This window comes from Gobio gobio (genome assembly GCF_949357685.1).
Source record: "Gobio gobio genome assembly, chromosome: 8".
In the NCBI taxonomy this organism is placed as follows: Eukaryota; Metazoa; Chordata; class Actinopteri; order Cypriniformes; family Gobionidae; genus Gobio; species Gobio gobio.
The window spans coordinates 8,785,806-8,807,226 of record NC_137114.1 but is presented as its reverse complement, the minus strand read 5'-3'; the positions used below and the strand labels follow the sequence as shown (position 1 = coordinate 8,807,226).

Below are 21,421 nucleotides of genomic sequence, written 5' to 3'. Positions count from 1 at the left end.
CTGCAGGACAGTGACTCTCTAGGACCGAACTTGCCTACCCCTGCTCTGACTTAATGATATAATTGTACCCTAAGGACCAATTGTGTACCTTTAAAGGTACAGTTATACGTTTTGTTCCCCAAGGCACAAAATTGTACCTCCACTGTACCTTTTTTTTCCTGAGAGTGTAGTACACACCGTTCAAACATCTGGGGTTAGTATTTTTTTTTTTTTTTTTTAAATGTTACAAAATATATCATTTCAAATAAATGCTGTTCTTTTGAACTTTCTATTTATCAAAGAATCCGTGCATTTTTTTTTATCAAAGTTTCCACACAAATATGTAGCTGTTGTACACAACTGTTTTCAACACTGATAATAATCAGAAATGTTTCATGAGCATGGAATCTTCATATCAGAATGATTTCTGAAGGATCATGTGACACTGAAGATTGGAGTAATGATGCTGAAAATGCAGCTTTGCCATCACAGGAATAAATTACATTTGAAAAAAATATAATAATAGTTATAATTGTAATATTACTGCTTTGACTATATTTTTCAATTAAATAAATGCAGCCTTGAGAATAGCGTGTGAATGGTAGTATATACTATGGTATGCTAAACTTTACTATGGTGTATTTTAAAGTGCCATGATTTTGTACCATCATTACAACACTTCTCGTGGTACCACAGCAGTACTCTTTTGTAAGGGTAGGGATACAAATTTCATGACATTACTCTTGCTTGCTACATTATACACCTGCTATTGCTGGAAATATTTTTTATTGCTTTGCTAATTAAGTGTACAGATTGGCATACTTGTACGCATGCAAATAAGTGTCCTTGTATGAATGACATTGAAGAGCTCTTACCAGCTCCATAACCTCCAGCTCCTAAAGCTCCTGTTTGAGTCCCAGCAGCTCCTCCATATCCTCCTGCTGAACAAGAGAGTAGTTCATTAGCATCCCTCTCATGTTTATTAAACGCTTTATCTGTGTCCGCTCGAGTAGCATACATTTCACATTACACACATGGCAAGGTGTGACTTCACTGGCACATAGGTGGACTTTGAATTTAAGGGTGTTGTATGAGTAACTCTGAATTACAGCTATCTTTTACTGACATAGGCTGGCAGTAAACACACTTAACAATAGCTCCCGAGTTTGAGAACTGATGATAAGACAAGAGGTTTGATAAAACAACTTCATAAAACAAAAAATATTATTGCATGTGCAAAAGTTTATAGAGTTCACCTGATAGCCAACATATATTACAAATATATGATACTGGAATTTTAATTTAGAGGACAGAATTCACAAAAAAAAAAAAAAAGTGATTGAAGAGGGTTTGGAACAGGGTGCTTGTACTGCAGCCAAACACATTCCTAAATCTGGATCAGTGTGCTGATGCCATGAGCTGATGAGTGATTATCAATTGTATAAAGGTTTTATTATAAGGATTATAAAGGTTATCAATTGTCAGTTCCATATTAATTTATTAACACTCGAGAATACTCTTCCGTCATTAATGTATAACTACACAGGAGCAAATGAGTAATGCACTATTAACCTTCTAGTAACTACTATTAACTAACAAGAACCCCTGATTAATAAATTAGTGAGTATAGTGCTTAGCTGAATGAGGTAGTTCACTATTAGCTAGTAACTTCTATTTTTTTCACACCTCCCAGATGACTACTAAGAACTACTGTATACAGGTTCTTAATTAACATGAATAATGCATAATGTATAATTCATTCTAAAGTGAAGATCATGTTAACCCATTAGCAATTATTCAAGTGTTACTATCCAAATCGTTACAAAAACATCAAAAGCGTACAATGACTTGAGTCATTACTACAGAGTTATCATGTTTTTCATTTCTGAATACTGATCCAAATCATTAGTAATTCCTTCTGAAGGATGTAGTAATACTTGAGTCATTACTAGTGGGTAACTATGACCTTCACTTTAGAATGAATTATATATTATGCATTATTTATGTTAATTTTGAACCTGTAAATAGTAGTTCTTACCTGTCCTCTGGGAGTTATGAAAAAATAGTAGTTACTGATTAGCCAATAGTGAACTACCTCATTCAACTGAGTGCTATTACTTACTAATTTATTAATCAGAGTTTCTTGTTAGTTAAATGGTTAGTTCACCAAAGGTGACCAAGGTTCACATAGGTGTATATGACATTCCTCTTTCAGATGAATAAAATCAGAGTTATATTAAAAATGTCCTGGCTAATCCAAGCATTATAATGGCAGTGAATTGTTTCGTTTTTGAAGTCCATAAAAGTGCATCTATCCATCATAAAACTGCTCCACACGGCTCCGGGGGTTAATAAAGATGTGTTTGTGTAAGAAAAATATCCATATTTAAAACTTTATAGACTAAAATAACTAACTTCTGGCCCTAAATAAGTAACTCTTGACCCTTGAACCCTTGACGCATGCGTACTGACGAACGCAGAAGCGCAGGGGATAGATTAAAACAAAACACTGGTCATGAATTGGAGACTAAAACGAGAATTTTAAAGAGAAATGGCTGAGGATTTCGATATACGAGAAGAGGGGCTTGAGTTTGTTGCCCAGCACTATCCACGAGAGGCATCAAAGCTTGAGATGCTCCTATACATCGCGTCAGGGATCACTCTTTTAGCGCAAGTCGACTTGCCTACCGCTGACCGCCGAAAGCTAGTTATTTTAGTCTATAAAGTTTTAAATATGAATATTTTTCTTACAAAAATGTACCACTTTGCTTCAGAAGCTCTTTATAAACCCCCGGAGCCCTGTGGAGCAGATTTATGATGGATAGATACACTTTTATGGACTTCAAAAATGAGACAACAAGTCACTGCCATTATAATGCTTGGAAGAGCCAGGACATTTTTAATATAACTCTATTTTCATTTTTGGGTGAGCTATCCCTTTAATAGTAGTTACTAGAGTGTTAATATTGCGTAGCTCATTTGTTCCAGTATTCTAAAGTGTTACCAGGTTTTTGTAAAGTTTTGGATACCTGGGAGGTATGAAAAATAGTAGTTATTGATTAGCTAATAGTGAACAATCTTGAACTAAGCACTATTACATGCTAATTTGTTCATTAGAGTTTCTTGTTAGTTAATAGTAGTTACTAATGTTAATAGTGCATTACTCATTTGTTCCTGTGTAGTTATTCATTAATGACGGTTAATAAGTTAATAAGTGTTACCATTAATAAATCACCCTACAGTGTTCATAGTCGAAGTAAAATGATCTTACCTGCTGCTTTTGCTGCTTTGTATGGGGACGTCCCAGCACCTGTTAAAAAAAACCCCACTAAGAGTTACAGGACTATCAGTGCAGATGAGTACACATCTTGTCATGTGTAACCGAGAAGAACTGGTTCAGCTTTACTCTCAACCTCAGACGGCACCACAAAGCATGTGAAACTCTTCTTTGGAAGACATTCAAGAGTTTGGTTTTAGATGCCTAGCAGCTAGTAAACTAGATCTTTCAGCATGAAGAACGCATTAGAGTAGCATTGCATGTTGTATTCGAAATCCATTCTGTGAGCTCTGATTGAAATCATAATCGTCATGTCTTCATTTGGTGAAAATGTCTTCATGATGAGCAAAGTGGCAGATCGTGGCTGTTATTGGTCATACCTGGGTAAAGTCCAGCACCTGGTAGCAATCCAGCACCACCTGGTCCTACTCCAGCTGAACCCTGTGGTACATACACCCCTGAAAAGAGAAAAACAGCAGTTGTCAGGGCTTTTATGTTTCCCAAGACCGACCCTAGCTGACATCCAAGAAGAAGAATTCAGGCGAATTCTGTCTCTGAGGAAACAGAAACGGGTTCTGAAAATGCTGAAGGCCTTGAAAAGCATCTCTCTGGACATTTCGCCGATGTTAATTACTCACAGAAATCATACGGCCTTCAAGTGAAGTCAAAAATGTGATTGCTGTCAGATTCGAAGGAACTCATTTTCATTTCATATCTTTCTCTTTTTCCTTTCCTTTCCTGACAAAACAGGACTAAGCACTAATATGCCATAAGGAAGAGGAAAGGATGGTCAATACAGGTGAAACTGACGCTACAGAAGATGATGGGAACATAAAGCCTCATAAACCATCAAAATGAGTGGCATTTTCTTGTAAGCTCTATCGTTATTGTTCATCAGCAGCATTCATTTGTTTTCTACCTCCAACCTTTGACCTTTTTTATAGTGGCAAATTGTCTGAAACCTCACACACATTCAAATGCCTTTTCCATCATTTTCTAAACATTAAAAAGCTTGGAACTCACATGTAAAAACGTCAAAAACTTGACGCAAATTCAGATGCAATTTCACTGCCTGAAAAGTAGTGAAACCACGTCTTAGTGTTTCAAAAAACATCATCATTAACATTGTTTATTTCTTGGAATTCCACATAAATGATTTTAGCACAAGTGAAAATCAACACGACTCTTCTTTTTCAGTGTAGCCCACACTTTCCACAAGTAAAGTCATCATTTCTGGAGCATTTGCTTGTCAGTGTAGTGAGGCCAATAGGCATCTTTCCTGACCTCTGGTTGTAGTGTAGATCACATTTTCCAAACTGGCATAAGATAATGTATCCAAATGCCTGATTTCATCAACAACTATGATGTATATTCTTCATCCCTGCCATCACCCTGACTGCTTTTATCATAACTACTATGACCTTATTTTCTGATGCACTGCTGTCCGTATCATCAATACTTTCTGGAAAAGGTACAGCCTTTCCTCTCTGTCTTCTATAAAACGTATTAACATCAACCTAAAACACAGGAAAAAACACAATTATATTGCCTGCCAGTAATGAGGCTACACAGAAAATACACTGTAAAAAATTGCCAGGAATTTACAGGATTGAAGAGTATTATTTTACAATAAATTACTGTAGTCAGAAATGTACTGTGAAATGAATGCATGCTGGGTTATTTTCTTACAAATTACTGTTAATCAACAGAAACATTATGCTGACATCACAGTAATTCACTGCTCTTGTTTTACTGTGAATTCACATGATAAAGTTGTCTTTAATCATGCCACTGTAAGAAATTATATTGTTTAGTACTGTAATAGTTCTGAAGTCACCATAATGGTGATCAGTGTTGTATTAGCTTGAGATCTTGAACCTTGTTATCTAGCCAAGTCAGAAGTGTGACAAATGAAAACGTTTGTTAAAACAATGAACAAGCTATAATATAAATTAAGCTAATTGGCTGATATTAAGTTAGTCAAACTATACTATTATTAGCGTTATTTCAGCATAAAAGATTGACCAATAACCATAATTGTTCATAGACGGATATTTCACAATAGTGAAGCAGCTGCTGAGATTTATCTTTAAATGGTGTGACATCATCTTGCAATACAAGATGTGTTTTCTTCCATCACCTAATGATACACAGACATCAAAACTCAACATACAAAACACAGCAATGATGACACTCAACAAATAATAATAATAAAGTTAAATTCTGAACATTATAAAACAAACAAACAACACAAATTGTTAAAAGTGAACAAAAAATAAGTTCAACAGCACAGATCAAACCAACAAGAATCAAGAAACTCCACAGCATGATCTATTCATGCCGCACTGCATGGATATGCAATGGATATGGCAACTTTTGGTCTTGATGGAATAGATCTGTTACGCTGCTGCTGCTGCTGGGACTTGCTATTGCCAATACATACACGACACGCTGCTGTGAGTGAGACATGCTGCTGCTGTACAATAGCATACATCAAATACAGTTGCAGATCTATACAGGTGGAGCTGGGGAAGGAGGGGGTTTCTGAAAGCGTGCTGCAACTGCTACAGCAAACGCTGACCGATATTTGAAGTTGAGCAACAAGCTCATTGGCTACTGATACCTTTAGAGAATGATGTGATTGCAAGCAGATTGAGTTAAGGACCAGCTTGCTCCATCTAGAGTTTCTTGACAAAACTTGTATAACTGAGTTATAACATGTATTGCTCATTACATTTATTGAAACATTAACAATGAAAAAATCGTACTATATACTTATAGTCTCATAATAAAAATAAAGCCCTGAGTTTGGGAAAGGGTCATTTTGGGTGGGCAAAATTGCTATACGACTACTAACAACCTCCCAGGAGGTCCTGTTAGCTCAGGCATCAATTATGAAGTTACATTTCGATGCCAGACCCCAGTTTGCATCACAAAATCGTGATGGAGAATGTGAACAGACCCTCCGATGACAGAGATTTTTAATAGGTTTTGCATGTTTCTCGAAGGCCATTTAATCAAATCCATACGTCCCAGCTTCTTTTGTATTTATTAGCAGCAATGCAGCAAGCATGGAATTTTATGATGGAGTTGCACGAATAGCCTGTCATTATTCAGTAAAGGATTATCGGTGCTTTATTTTTTATTTTTATAATAATGATAATAATACAACAGCAAAAAAAACTCTCACTCAAGGCCACAGTTGTCATGTGAAAGAAAAAGCCACACATGGGAAGAATCATTCCCAGTTGGCAGATCAGGTGCGGAGATTAAAACTACAAAAGCAAGCTGTGAATTGCCCTGGCATTGACTTGCAGATGAGACATTGAAGAAATGGAACAAAGATCTTTATTAAGCTAGTGGAAAGTTTACATATACTGTCATCGTGCCCTCTGAACAAGAGGAAACCTTCACATGCTTTGCAAGGACAGAACATTATCTCATCGCTTCAAAACATGATTAGGGGTGACAAAATGTTTAGTCTGAGGCAGGCTACATTTTTGCTTTTGGAAAAAAGAACAAAAAAAAAGCTTCAGCTTACACGATACCAACAGAGTTTTATTTTACCTCCACAGCAGTGCAAGTTTACTTGACTTGTTTGAGAAAACGAAAGAAAGAAAAAAACAGCGCATGGGCCAATTCTCAGAAATTGGTGAATTTGTGTACTGTGTGTGCCCTCATGACTTACTGCTGATATAATTAACAGTTAACTGAACTTTATCACATTATGGGAAAGACTTTAAGGGGTCATGACATGAAAAATCGAATTTGCCTCTATCCTCCGTCACATAAAAGCTATTTGTACCAAACATCCTGCGAGTTTCGTAGCTTAACATGTCCTCCTTATTATAAATAAAGCATTTAACCAAGCTCCAAAAACAGCTTGTTTGGATATTGCAGGATCTGTGATGTCACACAGACAATACATTTGCATATGCCCGCCTCCCTGCCCTGTGCCCTGAGTTTTCCCTGGCCACTGTCTCTACTGCCTGGCAGCCAAGACTGGAGCGGTTTCTGAGAGAGAACATCAATTCCTGGTGTTCCTGCCTGGTTTTTCCCACCGTCACCCTGCCTGGTGTTGCCTCCCAAGCTCAAGTTCGTTGTCTCCCTGGACTGGTCTCAGTGGTCATCCTCCCTGCCTGTCATTTTGGCATCTTTCCCCTGCAACTTGAACTCTCACACCTTGTCACTTCCTTGTCGTGCCCTGTCTAGTTTCTGGTTAATAAAGTCTCATCATTTGTTCACTCTGCATCTGGGTCCTCCCTCATTCAGCAGCCCTGACAAATACAAGCCATTAACAACAATGTTAAGGCGCACGAGAGCCAGGTGCGTTCTCTGCGAGACGTTCTAACCATAAATATCTATGGTTCTAATAAAGGACTGGCAGGGCAGGACATAGGGGACTAGGGGCCCCTGGGCTTGAGTTTATGTTTGGGCTCTATCTACGCTACAAATATCATGATGGAGTAGCACAAATTACACAAAAATTTTGAGAGGTTCCTAGAACAATTAATATGCATCATGCCTTACCTAGTCAAAGTTTAGAGGTAATAAATACAATAAAAAGCAGGATGTGCTCTCTTAGTTGAGAGAAGATAAAACTCTCTCTCTCAGATATATTGTCATATCTGTGTCCTCGTATGTCAGATTCTTACATTTGATCAGAATACAGAGACACAGTGTATAGCTATTATTACCAATAAAAGGAAGTCATTATCAATAAAATCAATTTTTAGATTTATACATAGGCTGTTTAGACATGGCAAGTATGGATTTACACAGCAAATTAAAGATTAAAGTTTTAAATGTAACATTTTAATATAGAAATATTAAATGATTGAAATGAATTAATAGTCTACTTTTTAACTATGAAACTAAAACCGCCAGTAGGTGGTGGCAAGTCTTCTTTATTCAATCGATTCGTTCAAAAATCCTAATTAGCAAACAACTGTATTTATGAACGGGTAGCCTAATTGAATCGTTTACTCATCTGATTCGTTCAAATACGCTGATTCTTTGAGGAACGAGCTGTTTGTTCTGTTTTCTTTGACGGAGCAAAAACAGAATGTGTCTGTGAAATTTACTGAGTAACTTTATTGAACTGTTGTAGGCCCATAAATGTCACATTTGTGATTGTGCAGACGTTCAGAAAAACAGCACCTTTGCTTGTGTGATAAGTATGACTCATATCGTTGGCTCGTGTTATAAATAGGCTATATAAAACGTTAGACCTAAAAAATGTTAGACCCAAAAATGTTAGACCTAAATTATAATTATTAATAATTTTGATTATATTTCTGCCTACACTGTGATGCCTGTAAGACGAGAGAGAGTGCTCAAAACTCTTCAGAATGCATAATTTAGTGGAAAATTAATTTATCACTATGAGACGTGAACTCTTTTGACCTAAAAGCCTTAATGATGCTGATCACAATGGAGCAGATGCGTTTCTCTATGTGAAAGAAAGATAAATATTAGTTTACGCTTATGGCCTCAAAGCTCGCAGTCTATTCTCCTATTCAGTCTATTCTCGCAAACTATACTCTTCTAGCCGTGATCACGGAAAGACGCACACTATGTAGTATATTGGATTTTGTTTTCAAGCACTCAAGTCACTACTTTTGGGCTGCTTACAGCCCTCGCTCGCATGGCAAACAGTGGAAATGCGGCTAATAATTTCTGACTGGCATATAATTGAACAAATTGCTGCAGCCCAATCCAGCCCAATGGTCAAGCCCAATGGCCTTGCGTACTGGTGAACTATTACCATTGTGGTGAAGTGTTGAGTTTCTGCTTGGGTTGAGGATCTGCTAACAAGAATTCAAATTGCTTTAATGATAAAACAATCACTATGGTAGTGCTCTGGATGAAAGCAGTCTCACTTCTAGACTGCCCACATTGAACATCACATGTGTAAAGAAAAGTTATATTTAGTTTATTATGTAAATCACAGGACTAGACAATATGTTGCTTCAGTGAAAAATGTTTGGATTTTTTTACTAGACCAAAACATGCCCAGTTTAAGTGACAGCGAAGTGATTGAATCGAGTTGGTTGGACATAACTATTTTACATAGATTATTTCTCTGTCAGTTAATAAATATCTGCTTCCTTTTACATTGGAAATGTTGCTGTTTACACACATGAAATGCACACTCAATTGCACATTCAAGAAAGAAAGTGCTGATGCTTGTCAGACAATGGGCCGTGTTTGAGTTCAGTGGAACATTTGAGGGAATGGACAGTGTGATACTGATCTCCCGTGAAAATATAACCGCCTATCGGCTGGTGGCTGAGTGCAGAGAGAAGCGCCGCCCTCTGAACACACCCTTTAGCAGGACAGGAAGTGAAAGATCACCATGGCAACCATGTCACAGCCTCGTATCAGCATCAAACAGAGGATTTCCTGTCTCCGTTTGAGTGGTGAGAGCCAAGTGTGTTCTTAGATACCTGACTGCAACATGCACGGACTCGGCCGTCCTCGATGACCTTTAGAGCCCCTGTGCAATGAGCAACACTGTAACAGCCAAACCTGATCGCATAGGAGACCAGAATTACGATATGATGCAAAAATGCTTCAGTTCTGCTGATAAAGTAATTGATGTATGAGTTACAAACTCATATATTGCACTAACCCCCAATTATATGTTAAATGCTTATTGTAGCTCCTTGTTTTTAGTCAGTCAGGCTGAATCTCATTTTGGTTTCCTCCATTAGTTAAAGGGTTAGTTCAGCCAAAAATTAGAGACTGACACAGACATAAAGAAATTGTTGCATAAAGTTGTTATTTTTGTTTGTTTTTTGCGCACAAAAAGTATTCTTGTGGCTTCATAACATCAAGGTTGAACCACTGGAGTCACATGGACTATTTTAATGATGTCTGTACTGCCTTTCTGGATCTTGAAAGTGTTAATTAAATTGCTGTCTATGGCGGGGACTGAAAGTTCTTGGATTGCATCTTAATTTGTGTTCCGAAGATAAATGAAGGTCTTATGGGTTTGGAACGACATGATAAACAATGACAGAATTTCATTTTTGGGTGAACTAACCCTTTAATGAATTTAGCCCTACTTATGGGTGCCTTCATGCAGTTAAACAAAAAGCTATTATGGACGCTTACATATGCGAAAATACAAGAAGCCAGAATATCTAGAAGTTGGCACCAGGGCCGTTTTGTGTTTAAAGCAGAAAAAGTGTGACATTTATGACTGCAGTCATAGTCCAGTGCAACTGCTGTTTGCCTTTTCATTAAGGACACAGATTTATTAAGGAATCACTGATGAAATTTAGAAATCTAAATTATATCAGTAACGTAATTCACAAGGTCATAAATAAATCAATCTATAAAGCATTAAAAGGTCATTTAATTGACGCACAGGGAATCATTAGGGCTGTTTTGGTGACTTGTTTGGCAAATAAATGACTGGTATTAAATTTACACATTCTCTATGTGGGACGACTTGATTCCCATCCAGGTCACGGTCAATTAACATATTAATGAACGCATGACTCAGAGCACCTCGCTCCATTGTAAATGACTGACAGGCTCAACTACACAGCGTTATTTGGAACATATTAGTTTGTTTTCTGGATTAATACTTTCTTTCTTAGCTCTCAAAACACAGTGCGTCTTAAAATAAGACCAATTAAAAGAGTAGTTACGTTTTTTTAAAGGAATTTTGCAACACCACTGCAGTTGTGGATGCGATAAATCATTTTGACACATGAAATAAAACACTTTTATTCATTTCCTAATTAACGAATGAATTTATTTAAACATGATACAGCATCCTGTGGAAATGTGAGTGCAGATTCTAAACTATTATAAATCTATACCACCAGTTAAAAGTTTGGATACAGCTACTCATTATTACTATTTTCCACATTTAACTATTTTACTATTTTAGAATAATAGTAAAGTCATCAAGACTATGAAATTACATGGAAATTACATAGTCACCAAAACACAAATAACCCCTCTATTTTGACCGTCTAGATTTCAGCAGTCAATTATCAACCAATTGAAATGAGGTGCATCTCGGGATGCTTTTTGAACAGCTTTGAATGAGTTCCCGTGTTTGCTAGACACTGGCTGATGCTTTTCCTTCACTTAACAACTTGTTCTGTGAACAAAACAATCAAACTTTTGACTGTTAGTGTATGCAGACGGTATACACTCACCTAAAGGATTATTAGGAACACCTTCAAATTGCATTCAATTTCTCATTAATGCAATTATCTAATCAACCAATCACATGGCAGTTGCTTCAATGCATTTAGGGGTGTGGTCCTGGTCAAGACAATCTCCTGAACTCCAAACTGAATGTCAGAATGGGAAAGAAAGGTGATTTAAGCAATTTTGAGCGTGGCATGGTTGTTGGTGCCAGACGGGCCGGTCTGAGTATTTCACAATCTGCTCAGTTACTGGGATTTTCACGCACAACCATTGGTTGTGAAAAGGGAAAAACATCCAGTATGCGGCAGTCCTGTGGGCGAAAATGCCTTGTTGATGCTAGAGGTCAGAGGAGAATGGGCCGACTGATTCAAGCTGATACAAGAGCAACTTTGACTGAAATAACCACTCGTTACAACCGAGGTATGCAGCAAAGCATTTGTGAAGCCACAACACACACAACCTTGAGGCGGATGGGCTACAACAGCAGAAGACCCCACCGGGTACCACTCATCTCCACTACAAATAGGAAAAAGAGGCTACAATTTGCACAAGCTGACCAAAATTGGACAGTTGAAGACTGGAAAAATGTTGCCTGGTCTGATGAGTCTCGATTTCTGTTGATACATTCAGATGTTAGAGTCAGAATTTGACGTAAACAGAATGGATCCATCATGCCTTGTTACCACTGTGCAGGCTGGTGGTGGTGGTGTAATGGTGTGGGGGATGTTTTCTTGGCACACTTTAGGACCCTTAGTGGCAATTGGGCATCGTTTAAATGCCACGGCCTACCTGAGCATTGTTTCTGACCATGTCCATCCCTTTATGACCACCATGTACCCATCCTCTGATGGCTGCTTCCAGCAGGATAATGCACCGTCACAAAGCTCCAATCATTTCAAATTGGTTTCTTGAACATGACAATGAGTTCACTGTACTAAAATGGCCCCCACAGTCACCAGATCTCAACCCAATAGAGCATCTTTGGGATGTGGTGGAACGGGAGCTTCGTGCCCTGGATGTGCATACCACAAATCTTCATCAACTGCAAGATGCTATCCTATCAATATGGGCCAACATTTCTAAAGAATGCTTTCAGCACCTTGTTGAATCAATGCCACATAGAATTAAGGCAGTTCTGAAGGCGAAAGGGGGTCAAACACAGTATTAGTATGGTGTTCCTAATAATCCTTTAGGTGAGTGTACACTGCAACCCTGTAAATGAGCACATGTGAGCTTGACTGAGTTCGTGAGGATGTTTTAAAAATGATAATGATTTTGTGGCTTTGTTTTTATATACATCCATGCTTTTGAACTACAGGACTTAGCTGAGCATGTGGTAGGTAAGCCTACATTTTGTCACATCTTGACACTAGATTCCTATCTTGAAGAAAATAAAAAGGAGGATGACGAACGGCTGAAGGATGTGAGCCGGAGAATTAGAGGAGTAAATCTCTGTGATGGGAAACACCCTTCCCTGCTTTCCTTCTCCTGGACACGAGCCGAGCTGCGGCGTCTCACAACTGTAGTGCAGAGAGAGCGTTAACTTTGAGGAATGCAAAGACAAATAAACATATGATACACAGACTGTCCTACATTTTTCAAGTCGTTTGAAAGCCGAGATGGAAGGCTGATTTGCCTCTATTCTCCCTTGGCTGAGAAGGTCTCACTTAACCTGACAAACGATACAGACAGAGATAACCGCTCAATTTTTTTCTTCTTCCAGATATCAGCGCAAGCCTCCTCCAGAAAGATCACATCCAGCAAGATTAGAAAGGCTTGAATTTTGTAAACAGCATGAGCAATGGGCTATGAAATAGCCAGTGTTTCTCAACCCCGCTCCTGAAGGACCCCCAACACTGCACATCTCCCTAATCAAACACATCTGATTCAACTCATCAGCTCATTAGAAGAAACTTCAGGACCTGAAATGGGTGTGTCAGACCTTCAAAATGTGCAGTGTTGAGGCCCTCCAGGACCGGGGTTGAGAAACACTGTGTGCTACAGCGATCTCTATGAACTGACAGAAGGACGTGTCGGTCGGTTTACTGTAATAGGAATGGATTTGCCATTAGACATGCTTTACAGATTTCATATGGAAGGGAAACACCACAGGTTCCACAGAGCTTAAGCAAATGTTGCGCTGATTGTTCCAAAGTTTCCAATCAAAAGAAAAGGAACACTGAAAATAAAACTGTTTATACAAAAAACTTCTAAATGTGTCATAAAAAAATTTAATTAACGAGCAGCTTGTGGACACTTTGAATTTAATCTTTTAGAGAGATTATGCTATAATGTGCCCTAAAACCCAAACTATACAGTTTATCAAAGTTCTGTTTCTTGCTAGTCCACGTCCAGAGTCACGTTGTTTAAATAGCAAATGCACTGGTGCATGGGCGTCTGGTCTGAAAACCAGGTGTGTTCAGGAGCACACACACATTTTTAAATATTAAAAATAAAAGGATTCCTCTCTAGAGAAGTGTTCAGACTTTCCACTCACAAATTCCTCCATGTAAAGAGCGAATCCTCCATGGTACGAGCACAACTGGCTTTTAAAGGGAATGGGAGATGAGACTCTGATTGGTTTATTGCACGTTACGCCCAAAACACACCCATGACTCATTAAGAGACGAGGTACAACCCTTTCAGACCATGAGCCTGGTGCAATGACTGTTTCGGACACGCCCTAAGTGCACCTGCGCCATGCGCTTCAGACCATGCGCTCAGATCGTTCAAAATAGGGCTGCCTTTTAAACGAAAACACACAAGTGGACTCATATAAAAGCAAATGATAAGCCCCTTTGAATATCTCTAAAATAGAGACTGGATTTCCAGGCTCACTCTGTGGCCTACTACCTCAGGAGGAAGATCATATCAGATCAAGCACTAACCTCGTGACCAAGCACATTCCAGTCAGGAACCATGTACTGCCCCGAACTGTCTCAGATATTGGCTGGTATGAAAGCTATTCGGGCTGGTTTCGTAACAAATAATTTGGTTTAAGTGCAGGTCTTTGTTTAAATCTTGGCTCCGTCTCCTATTGGTGGAAGTAGATGGGACACTCACTTTGACATTTACCCACTGGAATGTGTGGTTATAGATTAAATAACATGGTCTTGGTTATAGAAAAATAATATTGGTTCTACAATTTTGGGAAACATGAAGAGGTGAACAGCTTTATCAGATAAAATAATTTTTTCTGTAAATAAGATCATTGAAGCTGTCATTGACCCCTTTGAATTGCTGTTAACACCACTGTGAACAAAGATAAACATGCCATTTAGCCTAAGCACGTCCCTTTTGATCTGTATACAAAACTTAAGTACGACTGGTCCATATTCAAGAGCACTCCGAAGAGATTTTTAAATTCGAAATCTCGTGTGACATTCAGTTCACTCCACTTTACAGCAGAACGGCCTTGATATCTGATGATTTCTCAGCAATGCCATCCTGTGATGGACCTGTGACCGTTGGGTATATGAGAGTGTGGCAAGTGAGCTGTGTTTCAAAATGCCAAAGATATAGTAGATAAACTGTCAGATCTGTTAACAGCCTCAGACTGTGAATGAGCGGGAGGTATAAATTAATGTAGCTAAATGAAGTCGCTTATCTTTGCTAGCATTCCTACAGAGCTGCTGCCAACCCTGCAGGAGCCCAATAGAGCGTGGCGTTGAGAGCTGAGGTCACAATATAACACTCTACAGAAGCCTTCTATTTGCAGGCCTACGCTATTCTGTCTAAACAAGGCCACTTAGAGCGTATCACATCAGTCAACAAGTACATATGCTGGATTGCTAACTGAAGAGCAGGAAACATGGGAGGTATTTCAGGCTACCCGAACCAGAGCGAGGGTTCAAATGGGATGGGTATGATTCATATGTTTGCTGAACTGTGCTTTTGCTACTATTTGTAGTGTCCTTTATCTGTCATCCTTCAAAAACCTCACTATATAGCCAGTCTCCAACATATTTTGTGCTTTAGACACTGGTTTCCACAGAACTACCTTAACACACTGTTTAAAAAAATTGTGTTAAATGACAATATATTCCAGGTTAATAACTGCATGACTATCACAGTAATTCCTCAGTAGGACTTCTCTTGTGTCTAACTGCACTCTTGGAATATCAGACTGTTTTACCTGTGCTGCTAAACTTATTTTTGGTTCACTTTTAGCAGCTTGTGTTGTTTGTTTGTTTTGTAATGTTCAGAATTTATCTTTATTATTATTATTTGATGAGTGTCATCATTGTTGTGTTTTATATGTTGAGTATTGATGTCTGTGTATCATTAGGTGATGGAAGAAAACACATCTTGTGTTGCAAGATGATGTCACACCTGTCAAAGATAAAAATCTCAGCAGCTGCTTCACTATTGTGAAATATCCGTCTATGAACAATTAAGAATTTGAAATAAGATATTGGTGAATCTTTATGCTGAAATAACACTAATAGTAGTATCCTTTGACTAACTTAAAATCAGCCAATAAGCTTATTTTAATTCTAGCATGTCATTTTTTTAACAAATGTTTTCAGTTGTCTCACTTCTGACTTGGCTAGATCAGAAATTTGAATATGAATATACAAGGTCCAAGATCCCGAGCAAATGCAACTTACATGTTTCAAAACAATTACAGCACTAAACAATATAATTTCTTACAGTGGCATGATTAAAGACAACTTTATCATGTGAATTTACAGTAAAACAATAGCCGTAAATTACTGTGATGTCAGGATCATTGAGCTGTTGGTTAACAGTAATCGTAAGAAAATGACCCAGCATGCATTCATTTCACTGTACATTTCTGACTACAGTAATTTATTGTAAAAAAAATACTCTTCAATCCTGTAAATTCCTGGCAATTTTTTACAGTGTAGTTTTGCTGGTAAAAATCATGGCTGTACTGCGACCAGTGAGACCAGCACCAAACATAAACTGGCTTTAGTGCCTAAAAAAAGCATGGACCCACTTTATATTAGGTGGCCTTAACTACTATGTACTAACATTTTAATTAATCATTTGATACAATGCACTTATTGTGTACATACATGTTTTTACATTGTACTTACATTTTAAAAAATACCTGCATGTAATTACGTCTGTAATTAATTTCTGTAGTTACATTTGTAATTACACAGTTGACACTTCCCTTACACCTAACCCTACACTTAAACTTACCCATACCACCACACCTGTCCCTAACTCTACTCATATCCCACCTCAATATCAGCAAAGGTGTTTTGCAATACAATTTGAACACAGTAAGTACATTGTAATTATTTATTGATGTAAGTGCATAGTACTTAAGGCCCCCTAATATAAAGTGGGGCCAAAAGCATTGTAATCATTGTCTATCACAGGCATTACAGTGTTAACAGTGGCCCCAGTTAGCAGACAGCATGGCAAATGCTCCGTTCAAATCCATCAATATGCCACTAGACATACCACAAGACGTTAATTCCTTGCAGGCGAGTACAGCTAGCACTGGAAAACAAGATCTCCAGGATGGAGTCCAGAAAGGCGCTCCCAGCACACGTTTGCCATAAAGCACCTCTGGAGGAGTTGCTAATCAGATTGGGAATTCGTGGAGGGGGGGAGCAATTAATCACGATCCCGTCTGACAGCGGAGGTGTGCCATCTGATCTGGCGGTGATTTCATTCACCTTCAAGCGGAGCCAGCCGGGTGTCAATGAGGAGGAGACCTAATGGATTGAACTCCTCTGATGTTCTGAGCCAGAGAGACTTTCGCCAAGTGCTGCCTTTTAAAATGCCCTCCCCTTATTTCAGGCTTTGCTGTGTGAACGGAGGGTTTCTTAATTCTTACAAGACTAGAAGGAAGGAAAGACCTTGCTTTACTTTCCTTTCATCCAGCCCTGGCCCTTCTCTCATAGCCTGCATGTCATTTATAGCGGTTGACATAAAATAGCCTAATTGTTTTGGCTGTGGTAGAGAGACCTGATGCCCGTCTGCTGCACGGTGCGATACTGGAAGCACTAATAGCCGACCAGTAATGGTGTTTGAAATAATGGCCGTTACCCGATACAGTGCACAAAATGATTGGTTGTCATATGGTTACATGTATGACAGACTTCTGAGTGATAAATTACCACAGGAGGGTATAAGGGGGGGGGGGGACTTTCACCAAGGGCTTTCTGTTGTGTATGATGTAGCTGCCAACTGCTTAGGTATGCTTACACAATCGATCAAAAGTTTAGATACACTAGACGTAATGCCAGCTCCAATAAAGAACAGGGTCATTATTTAACAACAGCAGTTATGCATACTTTGTAACACTATACGTTTTAACATGAAGTCTCGCGGTGGGTGCTCTTGTGCCCTTGAATAAAGCTTTCATAGGGTCAAAGTAGTGCATGATGTGAGCCTTTTGGCTCCAAAATGACATTCCTTCATCTCTGACAGAGGCTGTTCCATGTGTCAAGACAATCACCATTTAGCAAGAAGGGAAGAAAAGACATTTAGGTTTCGTTTAACCCATCGCAGGAATAGCAATGTGTCTGATGACATAGTAACTTCCCAAGGCCCTGAAATTCCCACCTGCCCCATAAATCCCTCACACCAGTAGAAAAAACATTCCACCTGCACGAGCCGTCCAAACAGACTTGCAGGCTCTGAACTTTTAAATTCAGATGAAATGTTTGGTAACTGTCCAGTACAGAGGTCATTTGATAATAATTCACCTAGAAAGCAATTTGTGCATTGCAGACAGCACTGAATAAGCTCTCTATGGGGTCATGGTGGCTGACTTCAGGTTCAGAGTTGGTTTTGTAGAATTGGTTTGATGGATGAATGCAAAGAGGGTGAAACGTAATTTCTAGATAATATCTCCATTCACAACTGACGGTTTTCTCTCTCTGCACGCAAATATCACAGGTGCCCTACAGACTATACACTTTCTTTCAATGATCCACTTTTGACATTCTACTAACTATAAGTAACTTTGCAACTGCATGTCAACTAACTCTCATTTGAGTAGTAGACTTAGAGTTAGTTGACAAGTTACTTATAGTTAGCAGAATGTCTAAAGTGGAAATAAAGTTTTACTGTGATTTGTGGCGGAGCTTGAGACGTATGGAGGAAATAGCTGAGCTGTTTTATGGCTTCAAATTCATTCATTAAAATGAACATAGCAGACTTGCTGAAATTAAGATGCGGACCTGATGGCTTTTATGGAAAACGTTTCACGATTGCAAATCCTTACAGGCAACAAGAGCAGTATTTCTCCGTAATAAATTATTTCAGCATCACTGAGACGGTGCTGAGAGAGGTCTCTTTTAGGAATAGCCTGGAAACACATACATCAGCAAGTGCCGAAGAAAGTATTTTTGTGAAAATAAATAAATCATTGTGAAATACTCTGGCTTTGTTTGGAAACTGGGAACAGACCCCCACATCCTTTCCAATCACGACTAAACATTGCACAGACGCACATCCAAGAACATCAAAACAACGGCAATTTAATGACGGGGCCAAAGCAGAGTTGGACATTTTTTTTCTTATATCGCGTGGCTCTATAACACAGTTTGCCTTCGTACTTTGCAAAGTCAGACTCTGAGCAGACCGCAACCGCATTGGTGACTAGAGCCAAAGACACTGACCTAATAGGCACTTGCGCGGCTCACTGGACATCGATGTCCACCGGGACGGATCTTTATTTGTCAAGTGTATACAAGCTGACAGAAAGAGAGTCCAGCTGTAGTCTTCAGAAATTCAGTACACATGAACTGTGTTTTCGATTAACAAACTCATCACAACCCTCCCCGTCAGCTAAGCGAAGCGCTCTACGATCGAGAGAATGGCCTTCAAGAGAAACAACACTCACCACATTCATATTCCCAGTCGAGCATTCTGGCACAAGACGCATGAGAACTAATGCTAACATCTGTAGCTGAGATAATGTTTATGACATTTCATTGTAAAATCTCTGCAGCCTGCATTTGATGGTTTGGACTACAGTATTTGGACGCTGCAGTTCAGCTTAATGGTGTAAAACATTGAAACAACCATTTACAATCATTTCCATGCCTCTGTGATGTGAATGTGCATTTACCACAGAAGTTGAATATGGGAAACAAGTGACTGACCAAAGCACTATACTTAATTTACATATCTTTTTTTCATTTTCAAAATAAAACATCCTTTTTGTGGTTTGAAAATGACCTGGATGTTATTAGGCAAAAGCAAAACATATTTAAATATGCATCATGTGAATGTCACAACTCTGTTTTCCATTAATGTGTACCAGATTACTCAGTAAACAGGCATAGTGGGGGAATGCTCAAGATCTGAGGGATGCTTCTGAATTGTTATTGTTTTTCTTTTTTCGTGAGTTATGCATTGTAGACTCTGGAAGATGTCATCGCCTTGTAATATTGTAACAACGCCAGGCATACGTAATAAAACTCATTACACCGAATGCATGATTGCTTGCTTGTTATTAGTATGTTATCACCTCAAGTGAAAAGGCATGAGTAAAATCAAGAGTAAACACGAACACCTGCACTGCACGTCGTAACTTAGCTTTCTGCTTAATGCACACTTCTGGTTTCTACCAAATGTGCAGGTAAAATCACTTGGGAAGCCCTTCTATGCCAGTAAAGTTTCTCAGGATCTCCTATCTGAGCCATCAAAGTGCACACCACCTACCTCCTTGTAGCGAAGGACTCAGCTGTAAGGTGAGGAAGAATCCGAGAAGGAGCAACGCAGCCCTCCTGTTAGCCATCTCGCTCCAAAATGCACTGGCCCTCCCCGAATCAGCTGGTTTTATTCTCCAAGAGCTAATTACCACTTCAAAAATGTCTGAAAAAAATGAAGAGGGGAGGAAAAAAGAAAATGATACTGGACACGACGTAATTAAGAAAGGGCAAAGCCTTTGGTTCGATGGATCATTGCACTTTTTTTCTCTTCTGTGTCTGGTGTTGCTGTTTTTATTCTGGTCACTCCTGCCAAAAAAGCTGAGTGCTGCCAGAGAAGAGAGAGAGAGAGAGAGAGAGAGAGAGAGAGAGAGAGAGAGAGAGAGAGAGAGAGAGAGAGATGCAGGGAGGAAAGACAGGAGAGAGGGGAGGGAAGGACGAGAGAGAACAGGAGAGACAGGGAGAGCGAGAGACCCTGCTTTCCCACTCTCTCGTCCAAGAGGAATTTCACTCTCTTGCCAGACATTTGCATGGACTTTAAGAGGACTACACTTTTTTTTTTTTTTTATGCGAACAGAGGAATAAAACAAAATCAGTTCTTGGATAACGATGTTCACCCCGTCACTGGGTTTCTTCCTTACAACCACTCACACAACGCATCGATCCTCAACTAGTTACAGCGGTTCTCATTCCTGTAAAGTGACGAGCCTTTTTTTCCCGATGGCCGCTCAGTAAAGGGAAACTCGACCGATGTTTGCCTAAGAGACTTGGGGGAAATGAAGGCCATTGTTCTGTGAAGGGCATGTCAAACACTTTGTCATGCATCTGTTACACCTGCCAGGAATCACTGTAATGATACTCATTACATATGTAAGTGTGACTGCTTGCATGTTATCTCTAATGAAAGACCTTCATGAAGCATTTGAAAAATGCACACAAAGCTGAGAACAAAATTTATAGAAATGACAGGCTAGAGATTAGAGGGTCAGGTTAAAAAAAAGAAAAGAAATAAGAAACAATCTGAACAGTTACAAGAAAGCAGACATCCTCATAAACATGAGCATCATGTGCTTGTGATGAGTGACAGAAAGATGCTCTGGAATTCCAAACTCACTACAGCTTAGCTATTGCACTCTTCCCCGGTATAGTCCTGAGCTAATTGCCAACGCTAAATTCTCAGTGAGGATTCAGCCATGGCCAGAGGCCTGAGTATGTGCACTGAACTTATTACCAACAATATAAAAACACTTACAGGAGAGACATACAACCAGGACTCCAACCAGTTCGAAACTTCTCAAAGAAAGCTGTAGGAAGATAACTTGCTCCAGGTGGCATGTGTAAGCAT

General features: G+C 39.0%; 1 protein-coding gene across 9 annotated transcripts in view; it reads right to left on the bottom strand.

Annotated features, from left to right (window-relative positions):
• elna (elastin a) overlaps positions 1–20,381 on the bottom strand; it is a 105,297-nt gene extending 84,916 nt beyond the window's left edge. For all 9 annotated transcript variants that reach the window (XM_079823128.1, XM_079823131.1, XM_079823123.1 and 6 more), the window contains exons 1-4: positions 20,090–20,381; positions 3,637–3,714; positions 3,251–3,289; positions 855–920 (exon numbers count right to left, since the gene is read on the bottom strand). In XM_079823128.1, the coding sequence (XP_079679254.1) occupies positions 855–920; positions 3,251–3,289; positions 3,637–3,714; positions 20,090–20,165 (259 nt within the window). In that variant the 5' untranslated portion in view covers positions 20,166–20,381. The remainder of the gene's footprint in view (positions 1–854; positions 921–3,250; positions 3,290–3,636; positions 3,715–20,089) is intronic.
• Between the last annotated feature and the right edge of the window lie 1,040 nt (positions 20,382–21,421).